General features: G+C 39.1%; 1 protein-coding gene across 6 annotated transcripts in view; it reads left to right on the top strand.

Moving 5' to 3' along the window:
• The window catches only part of nphs1 (NPHS1 adhesion molecule, nephrin), a 108,845-nt gene that overhangs the window by 50,350 nt on the left and 46,462 nt on the right, over positions 1–12,033 (top strand). For all 6 annotated transcript variants that reach the window (XR_014208526.1, XM_082179100.1, XM_082179099.1 and 3 more), the window contains 2 exons: positions 10,661–10,783; positions 11,048–11,129. Coding sequence is in view for 5 of the 6 variants with exons in the window: in XM_082179100.1 (XP_082035226.1) it covers positions 10,661–10,783; positions 11,048–11,129 (205 nt within the window). In the remaining variant the exon portion in view is untranslated. The remainder of the gene's footprint in view (positions 1–10,660; positions 10,784–11,047; positions 11,130–12,033) is intronic.

The raw sequence follows: 12,033 nt of genomic DNA, 5'->3' as shown, positions 1-12,033 counted from the left end.
GTGACACAAGTGTATCGTATCGAACCGAACCGTGAATTTTGTGAACCGTTACACCCCTAATATATATATATATACAGTATATATAGAGCGAGAGCGAGACACCACATTGTCCATGATGTTGACGGACAGGGTCGTAATAATCTATTTCCCGTCATTTTAATTTTCATATTTTAATGATAATAAGCCATTTAATGGCTTATTGATGTATTAACCAAAGAAAAAATGCTTGACCCAACAGTGTTGAAAACCTCTTTAATGTTTGTCCAGTAAATCACAATAAACTTTGCTTTGTGATCCTGTCCATTTTATCATGTAATTCAAACAATAAATACCATTTTGACACTCTTTAATGCAAGTTAACTCAGTTCAAGCAAAGCGGAGGGCTAGTGAACGTGATCAGTCCTCCTTTTTACTATGTTACAGAACAAAATAAGCATGAATGAACATCAGAAAATATGTTGAAAGATACAGTCCATCTTACTGAAATCCGTATCATGTCTCTCAAGTAATCGCTCTATCAGTGTTTCAACTGCAGAAAGATGTCAATAAAACAGCTTGTAAACAATGGCTGAATCCAAAATCGCCACATGCCCTAAAATAGGGCATTATTTGAAGGGACAGCCATTTGTAGTGGAAACCATAGTGGACAAAATCGAGTGCACTCATTCTATCCCACATTGCACCGCAATAACGAGTGTACCTGGTGGAACATGCCCACTAACTGCAATGGCATGTTGCCAGAACTTCAAGATAACGCCCAGTAAAGATGGCCCCAGTGTTGGCCTAGGAAGCAGTTGTTCATTCAAGCTTTGTCCTTGGTACCGGAAGGAACAGTTGAAGACTATTCAGTCTTTCCCATTATGATACACCATGTGATGTGGGATAAACCAGGACTCTGTTGTCTTGTCTGTCTCCCCTGGTGACATCTTGGCTATTTAGCCTGCAGATTCAAGCTTTTGAATTTCAGAGCAGTAGATTTTAGCCTGCTCAGGATTCTTTGCCAGCTTTCTCTCAATATTCTGAGACTGGTTTGCAAGGCCTCTTGGTCTGCATGGGGCAAGGTGATATGAGACTGCCTTAGCAATGGGGTAGAAAAACGCTGACCACCGTAGCAGACTGTAAGAGGTTACAGTCCTCTTACACCGTAAGCAGACCGTAAGTCTGACCACCGTAGCAGACTGTAAGAGGCTACAGTCCGCCCCGCGTGAGCCAGTGACTGGCCATCAGCAATACAAACAGCAAACATCATACACAGTGGCGCGAAGAGTGTCAATGTTACTTCAGGTTATTTATAACGTGTTAAAATGTCAAAGAACTACGAGGCTGATACGAGAAACGGATATAAATCAGATCTTCAGTTCCCGCGCTATATGCAGATTTAATGGAGTGCACGTCACCGAAAGCAACAGATATGAGCTGCATTTTATTGATCATCAGCTAAAATTTCTAAATCAAAGAGAGAGCGGCAACAGCCTTTGTAAGATCATTTCGATTCTTTACTTTTAATGATGATGATTGTGTGTTAAGAGTCTGCAACTTACTTACTTTTTATATAGAAGTAGCACTGAATAATGCGTTGTTTAAGTTGTGTTTAAATGTCTATTAAAGAGTGTATATGCGTTCAAAGAGAATCGCAATGCTGACACAACTTTTTTAAATAAAAGTTGCTGATAACTTCTGGATTTGAAATACAAATAGTGAGTACGTTTTTGTGGTACAGCCGTGGATCAGTTACGCACTGCAAACGCATCATATGTGAAAGCACAATAGCGCGTGCTGCTCCTGCACCGCATACGCACTGCAACACGCACTGCACACGGAGTATGTGTGAAACGGGCGTCACACGTTTATTTTTTAGCATTTTTGGTAAGTAAGTATGCAAAACTCTTACTTACAAAAAAAAGGAGGAGGTCCAGTGAATAAAATGGACCGCTGAGGGAGAAAAGGGAGGGGCTAAGGGGAAGAAAGGAGGAAAAGTGGAATCTCTTAGTAAAATGGATCCGTGTGAAAACCACATTCTCTCCGTGTTGGCGAGCCTATGTTCATTGCAGGAAAAATAATATATACTGCAATAACCATTCATAGTTACAATGACAATTTGGTTATTCTGTACTCCCTTTGCTGTATTGATTAATCCTAATGTATACAATAAATACAGTTTAATAGAAAAGTGCTGTTCCTTATATTTCTTTCAGGGCCAGTAAAAATATAGAAGGGGCCAGCGAAACTCTGATCTACTGGCCCCGGGGGCCAATGGGGATTTATTTTTTTTATGTTGAGCCCTGGCTAGAGAATCAAGCACTGGAGGAAGTTTGTCTTATTTTGTCTTATTTCAACTTGTCAGGCAGCCATTTACAATATTATCATTGTGGAGAGTTATGGAAGGTTATGCTTTGATATTTGTTTGCAAAATCGCAAAACAAAAACAATGTTTAGAGACAGCAGGTGGAGGTGTTTTTCACATCACTCTGCTAGCAACAACTGTCATATCAGACCGTCGGAAACTGCTGTCTGTTTTCCGCTCCAGGACGGACTTTCTGACACCCTTGATGACTGAAGCTGTCAGTCACTTTTGACAGTTGCAGCGTACGAACGCTGTGCTCTACGGTGCAAATCACATTGTAATTAGAAACCTTTGACGGTCTTCAGTCTACAGAGTGCAAACACAAATAAGCAAGGGGACCATTTAAAAGAAGCTGCCTATCAATGGGTACTGAATTGAGTCGAAACAGTCTTGGCTATAGGACCCCCAGTCCGGCCGTGCATACTGATATCCGACCCGCTACGAAAATGACAATGTAAATATTATTCCACCCGTTACATCAGATATTAGCAGTTCACAAGGCATACACAAAATAAAGGGACGAATCCTGGTTGAGTTAGTGTTAGCAGTGTGTTGAAACTAATGATCATGGTAAGGGGCGTGACATTTCTGAAACCCGCTTGAAGCAGCTGGCCAATCACAACAAACTGATCCAGTCGACCAATCAGAAGACATTGCACTTTTCAGAAGCAGGGGCTTCATAGAGACAACTAAACAGAGTGTTACTGACAGACTGGCAAGAGAGTTGCTGAAACATTGTAAATAATGTGAAAAACATTAAAAAAAATTTAACATTTAAGCACGAAATACTTTTCTAGTAGACCCTATAAACAAAATCAAGACTTTGTAAAATAGCATAATATGGCCTCTTTAAGGCGAGACACTACAGGTGAATAGGGTAAAAATTTTAACTAGCAGATATCACCATGAAACTTTCCCAGTTGATTACCTACATTAAGATGAGAAGAAAATGTATTACAAGTTTTCTATAATTTAATGTTTAAATATGCAAATTAGGCAATATCTAATTAAATATGCGCTATTTTGCATATATTTAAAAAAATTAAATCTGAGTATTGGATAAAGCCAGGTTAAAAAATATTTTTTCATTGTGTTCACATATTAGATGGGAAAAGAATTACAGAGGGATTTATGGATATCTACTTTAGTTATCCTGTAAATCAGAAAATACTGTCAATAGCCTTAAAAAAAAGATTTTCGCCATGTTTTTGGGAATAAAATGTTATATAAATCAGGCTAGGAATAATATATTTACAAATCCCTCTGTAAATGTCTTCATAATATAGCTAGGTACAAGACTGGAAAGGTTGGTGTATATAGGTGCTACTGAAGTGAAGATTTCGTACTTGGAGTATGAGAGAAAGGTCATTTTGAGAAAACGGGCTTTAAAGATTTATCATCAGCCAATGAGATTGCGCATTCAGCCCTTTTACTTTCACGATTGGTTGCTGATAAAAAGGAAATGACCATATTTGGATCCGACAGCATTGTACAGGAGAGAGAGAGCTATCCAGCCGTGCGTGTGATGACAGGAAGAAGACAGAGATCGCGGAGAAGCGGGAGGATTAAGAACGCCAACTTTTGTTGAATTTATGAGAAATCCACAGACGCGAACAGACAAAGTGTAGTAAAATAAAGACCTAAATGTGTATTTCGGACTTTTTTTCCACCACAAGTCTGAAAGAAGACGTGTTATTGAAGACAAATATCCAAAAATCTCAAAATTGACCAGTAAAAAAAACCCGATGTTTTTGCCTGCCGTGTCTCGCCTTAAAGAATAAAGATAAATTGGATAACATCAAATCTGTTTTTATTGTCTGTTTTAAGTAAACCTGGGAAGCTTATCCATCTGAGTTGTGCAATTATGCATTCAAGTCAGTAAAAAATACTGAAATATCCAAAACAAATAAACCAGAGATGATCGCTCTGACAAGTGGATAATCATAAGTAAATATATTTTACACAACCTGTATGATTTATTTATGCATGCATTCAATCTAACAAATAATTGATTAATTTGCATAGAGCAAACCTCATGAGACTCGTTTACTTTACATTAGTTGACTATAAGCTGGACGTACTTAGATGAATAATAATGTGTGGCTTGTGAAGAAGTGGGATGCTATTACTCTTCAAAGCAATCAGACCTACAATTGTATTTCCTGCCAGACAATAAAGAGGGTATAAATCTGTCAGATTTACATTGAAGGATGGACCTGAGCCATATCATAGAGTAAAGACGGTAGACTCTTTTGACTTGGCCAGAATAACTTTGCAGTCACATACTGTAACAACATGCTAAAAACCACTCAGAACTTATCTGCACTCCCACTGGCATTCTCTGCATTGTCAGTGTGCATTTGCATGAAGATGAACTTTCTTAAATTCATCTCTCCCTAATGTTGCCTCAGATCACCAGCTCTCATTGAAAATGAATGACTTCTGGTCGCTTTGTTTCTGCAAAGCGCTGTCAGTGTGAATGCCCTTAACATGAAAGAAATAGCTTTCATTGCTTTGGTCAGGACACGGTGTAAACCAAACGCTAAATCTACCCTTACAGATGAAGTATGTGATGTTTTCACTGAATAAATACTTTCTCCTATCCCAGTTTAATTTGCAGCGTCAACATTACTAGGCATCACTACTTTCATTTTGGCTAAAAGGGAGTTTGAACGTATTTTCTGTTTGAGTGTTCGGAAGACCTGTTAAAAAAAGTGGGTCATCAAATGGCAAAAAATTATGCACTTCACTTTTGATGTTAAAATGTTGGCACTTATTGGGTGAAATAAAAAAGCATTTGTTGAATTAATTATATGATATGCTTGCTGATAAATTAATATCTTTTATTAATATATGTTCCGAAAAGCCCCCAAATTAAGACGTCAAACACATCTTTGCAGGATTATGCTGTGTTTAGTGTTTAATGTGCTTCAATTAAGTTTAGTCTTGATTGCATCCTAGTTAGTCTCCTTGGTTACTGATTACTTTGTCTGTTAGTTTCCCTGTGTATTTATACTCCCTGTCTCATTCAGTTCATTGTCGGTTCTCGTCTTACGTATATGCAGTTAATGTTAGGATTCTTCATGCCTTTACCTGTGTATTCTCTTCGTGTCCATTAAATAAGTTAGTATCTGCTATTCTGCATCATGATTCTGTTAACTACCAAGACAAGTGTGACAGAAGAACAGACCAAAACAGATTATGAGGACTGCTTTTCACAAAACAGCTGGTAGCTGGACAATTATGTGAAGGAGTACCTGGAACTTTATTACGAGGTGTGCTGGGACGATGAAACTTTGAAACGGGGTTTCTGGAGTGGGATGGACGATATCTTCGGCCAGATGCCGCTGTTGGGGGAGGATCACTGTCTGTTCATCGAGTTCATTGATTACGACTTGCGGGTGTGTGGATCCTCCCTCACTATTGGATTCGTTGAGGACAACAACATCATTATCTCTGACTCCCCAGGACTATCTACACCTCCAGCAGCCATCTCTCTCAGAGACAAAGCAGGTCGCCACACCCGTCCCGAGGCTGGAGCCGATCACAAGATCCAGCGAAGAGTTAGGTCCTGTGAGACAGTTCTCCGATTGAGCCAGTTGAGGAGCGCTGGCTCATCAATTTCACTGCGGACCTCGACCCTTTCCAGCCCACTACACTCTTCATCATAGATGACCCGATCCCACCCAATATCCTGCCCACTCCACTTTTGATCAGTTTAATGCATCCTTGCGGAATAAAAGTATAAAAGAGTAAAAGTTAAAACATATATTGATGATCCCAAACATTTGAAAATTAATATGTGTTGGATTGTAGTAGTAATAGTAATAGTAATAATAGTAGTAGTAGTAGTAGTAGTAGTAGTAGTAGTAGTAGTAGTAGTACGATTAGGATCTTAGATTTTTCCTAGATCCTGCAGTAGATTTATTATTTGATCTCACTAAACGAGGAATAGACACGGTTTCTATGCAATGTTCTACACTAGTATTTATATCAGTTAAATTGGTGCAGCAGAGACTATGATTTGGACTTTTGGTTACTAGTCAAAGGGTATTTAACATTTTGGAGATGTTATCCGACAGAAGATCCGCTCCGAATCTGCTTGGGTGTAAGCCATCAGCACGGAAAAGCCTAGGACGCTCCCAAAACAGATTCCAATTATTTACAAAGAGCAGTTTCTGCTCATTGCACCATGACATTAACCATTCATTTAGCGCAAATAATCTGCTGAACTTTTCATGCCCTAATCGGTACGTGGGAAGCGGTCCTGACACAATGATCGTTGTTTCAGGCGATGTGCTGCGTACCGTATCGATCAGATTCCTGAAGTCTTTCTTCAGAATCTCCATCTGGCGCAGCCTGATGTCGTTCACTCCCACGTGCAGGACCACAGTTCCGACGCGCTCGTCACCGTTCAGGATCTCGGGAACGCGAGCAGCGATTTCAGAAACATGAGCACCAGGAAAGCAGTGACTGTGCACCTTACTTTTACCTAACGTAGCGTGTACGTGCCGAACGATGGAATCGCCGATGATCACAGCATCGCGTTCTGTTTCGCGAAGAGGGGAGAAGCGGTTTTGTGTGGATAACTCAAAAACCGGGAGGGTCGGAGAGAGTTTTGGTCTAAACCTGACTCGTGTCTTCCGCTGCGGAACCACCCAGGCTTCGTGGTGGCGTGTTGGAGCCGGAGTGAACGAGACCATGGCTGATCGCGACCGATGCTGAGGAACGCACGAAGTAGACGCGGTCGGAGTCAGCGGGTTAGTAACGTTAAACACTGATTTGTGTGCATCGGCGCGTGATGTTTCAAGAGCTAAACACCGGTCTCTCAGCTCGGCATGTCTCAATAAAAGGTCGTGGATCTGTTTCTCAACAGCTTCCAGCTCAGACTGCAGTGCATGCAGCTCAAATGTGTCCTCACCTGCACCAAAAGGTAGACTACTTACATCTGATATATTCGCCATTTTAACAGATGGACAGTGAGTTAGCAACGAAGCTACCAGTGATGCTATCAATATTAATACTAATTTATGACTGAAGTCTTGGATATAATCCGGTTTTTTTTAGTGGTAGGGGTGTAGAGTAGACGCACGATAGGCGAAAAAATGTTTGTTTGTAAGTGAGTGTGGAGAAGACGCGTTCAGCCGTGATCCACGGACGTAATCTTTAAGAGTATCCGCCGTTGGATCACTAATAGGCTTGAGACGCGTCTGCTCAACAGTCCGCGTTGTAACTATGAGGTTTGAGCAGTAGTGCTTCTCAGTGAGGAAAAGTAGAAAATGTTCGTTGTAAGTGAGTTTAAAGAGAAAAATCAAGAATTATAAATCAAATCGATAGAGCTCCAAAAACAACAACGCGTTCAGACGCGACGCATGCGCATTAGGCAGGACCAGTCGTAATTAAAGCACCATGATATAACAATACTACGCATGTTTTAAAGAGAGAAACCCGTATTTTAGAGCGTAAATGGAAACAAACTAATTTAGAGGTCTTTAGAATCGCGTGGAAAGACAGTATAAAACACGTTATAAAAAGGCCCTAAAAGCGGCCAGGGCTGAGCACCTCCGCAAACTAATAGAAAACAACCAAAACAATCCAAGGTTTTTATTTAATACCGTGGCTAGACTAACAAATAAACAGACGTCACCCGAACAAAATATCCCGTTACAGTTCAGTAGTAATGATTTCATGAACTTCTTCACTGAGAAAATAGAAAGCATCAGAACCACAATTGTAAACGTTCAATCTTCAATTGCGCCTTATAAAAGCTTTCCTGTAGCTCAGTGGTAAGAGCATTGCGTTAACAGCGCAAGGTTGTGGGTTCGATCCCAGGGGATTGCACATACCTAAGTATAAATGTATAGGATAATGCAATGTAAGTCGCTTTGGATAAAAGCGTCTGCCAAATGCATAAATGTAATTCAGCTTCAATTATCACCCCGCAAGAACAATTACAGTGCTTTACAACTATAGAACAAAAAGAGTTATATAAACTTATCACTTCATCTAAAACAACAACATGTTTATTAGATCCTATACCAACTAAACTACTGAAAGAAGTGTTACCTGTAGTGGAAGAGCCTCTCCTCAATATTATGAACTCGTCTTTATCTTTAGGTCATGTTCCAAGAACATTTAAACTGGCAGTTATAAAACCTCTCATTAAGAAACCACAATTAGATCATAATAATCTAGCAAATTATAGACCTATTTCAAATCTTCCATTTATGTCTAAAATATTAGAAAAAGTGGTGTCCGCTCAACTGGGCTCTTTCTTGCAACAAAATGATATCTATGAAAAGTTTCAGTCTGGATTCAGACCGCATCATAGCACTGAAACTGCGCTCGTTAAAATCACAAATGATTTACTTTTAGCCTCTGACCAAGGCTGTATCTCAATACTAGTTTTACTTGATCTTAGTGCTGCGTTCGATACTATAGATCATACATTACTCTTAGATCGACTACAAAATTATACTGGTGTTGAAGGACAAGCATTAAGCTGGTTCAAATCATACCTATCTGACCGCTACCATTTTGTCTATTTAAATGGAGAAAAATCGATCATAACTCCAGTAAACTATGGAGTGCCGCAGGGATCTGTGTTAGGCCCTCTGTTATTCTCAATATATATGATGCCACTTGGAAATATTATAAGGAAACATGGAATTAGTTTCCATTGTTATGCTGATGACACTCAAATATATATTTCATCACGGCCGGATGAAAACGCAAAATTTTCCAAATTGACAGAGTGTGTTAAAGATATAAAAGATTGGATGACGCGTAATTTTCTTTTATTAAATCCAGACAAGACAGAGGTAATACTCATCAGTTCAAAAAAACGCCCACAATACCTCGCACAATACAACTTTGACATCATAGGATGTCCTGCTACTTTATTCTCTACAGTAAAAGACCTGGGTGTTATACTCGATTGCAACCTGTCTTTTGAAAATCATATTTCATATGTTACAAAAACAGCCTTTTTCCACCTTAGAAACATTGCTAAGCTACGTAATATGCTATCAGTTTCTGATGCAGAAAAGTTAGTTCATGCATTCATGACCTCGAGACTAGATTACTGTAATGCTTTATTAGCTGGTTGTCCTGCATCCTCAATAAACAAGCTACAGTTAGTCCAAAATGCCGCCGCTAGAGTTCTTACGAGATCAAGAAAAGATGATCATATAACACTGATTTTATCATCACTGCATTGGTTACCTATAAAGTTCCGTATTAATTATAAGATATTGCTACTGAATTATAAAGCCCTAAACGGCTTAGCTCCAGTCTATTTAACGGATCTTCTATCGCCCTATAATCCATCACGCTCTTTAAGATCACTAAATTCAAGGCTTTTGGTCATACCTAGGATATCCAGAACCACCAAAGGAGGGAGAGCATTTTCACATTTGGCTCCAAAACTCTGGAATAGTCTTCCTGATACTGTTCGTTGCTCAGACTCGCTCTCCCAGTTTAAAACTAGATTAAAGTCGCATCTCTTCAGCCAGGCATTCATATAATCTTATAGTTCAAACTACAATCCGGCCTCTAGCTCATAAATGCCAGAGGAGAACTGGCCCCCGACTGAGCCTGGGTTCTCCCAAGTTTTTTTTTTCTCCATTAGGTCACCTGATGGAGTTTTAGGACACCATTAGGTCACTTGATGGAGTTTTTCAGTTCCTTGCCACTGTTGCCTTTGGCTTGCTCAGTTGGGGATATGTTGGGGATATTTAATTTAATTTTATCAATCAATAAATTCCTCTTGAAACAAACTTTGTTGTATTATTTTAATTTAATACTGTGAAGCTGCTTTGATACAATCTGTATTGTGAAAAGCGCTATACAAATATACTTGACTTGACTTGCCTTGACTTGACTAGTAGTAGTATAACGGATATAAATATATATATATATATATAACAGGTTATAAGATGTACATATAATATTAATTTAAAAAATGGTATCACGTTACTTTTTATAGTTAATGATACAAATGAATGTTAAATGTGCTTCCCCACACATATACAAAACTACATTTACTTTTTGTATGAACCAGGGTTTTATTATGTTGCCAAAACCCTTCAAATTTAGCTTACTTATGGAGAAATATCATACATTTTGTGTCCAAAGTACCTCTCTCAGAAGTGTGTGTGTGTTTGTGTGTGTGTGTGTGTGTGTGTTTAAAGCTCTGAAATATCTCTTCAACCAGACACCAAATGAGTTCACAGCTTGCAATAAAATAATATATTGTGACAATCCCCTGCAGGTTAATCTCTCCTCACCTTCTCCTCATTCTCTCTCTTGTTTAAGTCCCGCCCTCACAGCCGTACATTCAGCTGGAGTCTGATGAGCCGTGGGTGGAGGGAGACGAATACACGGTGACCTGCATCGCTCCTGATGCAAAACCTCCTGCAGAAATCACCATGTTCAGAGGTACGCCATCACTTAAGAGCCCCACTCTTTCTTACGTCCATTAAGCATAGCTCTTATGAGACAATTACACTGTTGATACACAACGCCGATAAAAGGTAAAAAAAAAATCTCTGTGGGAGCTTTCAAAGCAGTGGCTGTAAACTCAATCCAAGAGACATCATGATTCATTTACTAAGTTTGTGTCACACCATCTCTTGGCAAGAAGTACCCCGAGGCAGCTTACTGACTCTAAAACTTTTGTGCTTTTTTTCCCTTCTTTCTCAGATGGAGAGGAGCTGACGGAAACCGATTCTTTCACAATGTCAGGCTCACAGGATAAGCTTTTAACAACTCATGCCGAAGTTATGTAAGTTTGTGTGTGAACAATGAAGTTAAAAAAGATTATTTGCAGTTGAATCCCCTTCACCACTTACATTTTACTGTATGACCTTGAGAATTTCTCTTTTTGAAATGAGAAAATACCTACGATAAGATTTTAAAACTGCATATACTGTAAAGGCAAAAGAAACAGTGGTGGATGGAGTTTGTTAAGAAAAAAACTTTCCATTTAACCAATATGTGAAGTGGGTATTTAAAGGTGCTTTGTGTGATATTTAGGAGAATATCATATACATAACTATGTTTTGAGTGGTGTATAAAGACCTTACATAATGAACCGTTATGTTTTTATTACCTTAGAATGAGCCAGTTCTATCTACATACACCACGGGTCCCCTTACACGTGAAGTCGGCATTTTGCACCGACATATTTCTACGGTAGCCCTGAACGGACAAACGCGCTTCGCCACTATGTTGTTCTTCGAGCAAAGAAGATAGTCAAAGTCAGCTAATAAAACACTGACACAATGATGAACAAGTAACAATAATATTTGCAATAACATATCGTTTTCACTGAATAATTAATTATCTTTGTAAAGAAACTGGCTACTCTCTGCTGTCTCAGATGACGACATTGCTTTTCTGTCGGCCACCGTAACTTATGGTGGTTGCAATTCGTAACCTCACCACTAGATGCCGCTAAAAAAATTACACTTTTTTTTACATTTGAAGGAGCAGTTCTTTTATCCACCTTCATGTCATTCAAAAACTGTGATTTCTTTCTAATATATATATACACATACATATACTATAGGGGGGATATAGCAGTGCAATATTCCCCCTGTATCAGCACTATAACCGTTTCACCGTTTGTATCACTCCACTTGCTGCGACTGTAATGGTGGTCGAGCAAATTCACCATATTTAAAAAA

Source organism: Leuciscus leuciscus (assembly GCF_965113295.1).
Source record: "Leuciscus leuciscus genome assembly, chromosome: 9".
NCBI classification, from domain to species: Eukaryota; Metazoa; Chordata; class Actinopteri; order Cypriniformes; family Leuciscidae; genus Leuciscus; species Leuciscus leuciscus.
This window is presented reverse-complemented; position numbering and strand designations above follow the sequence as displayed.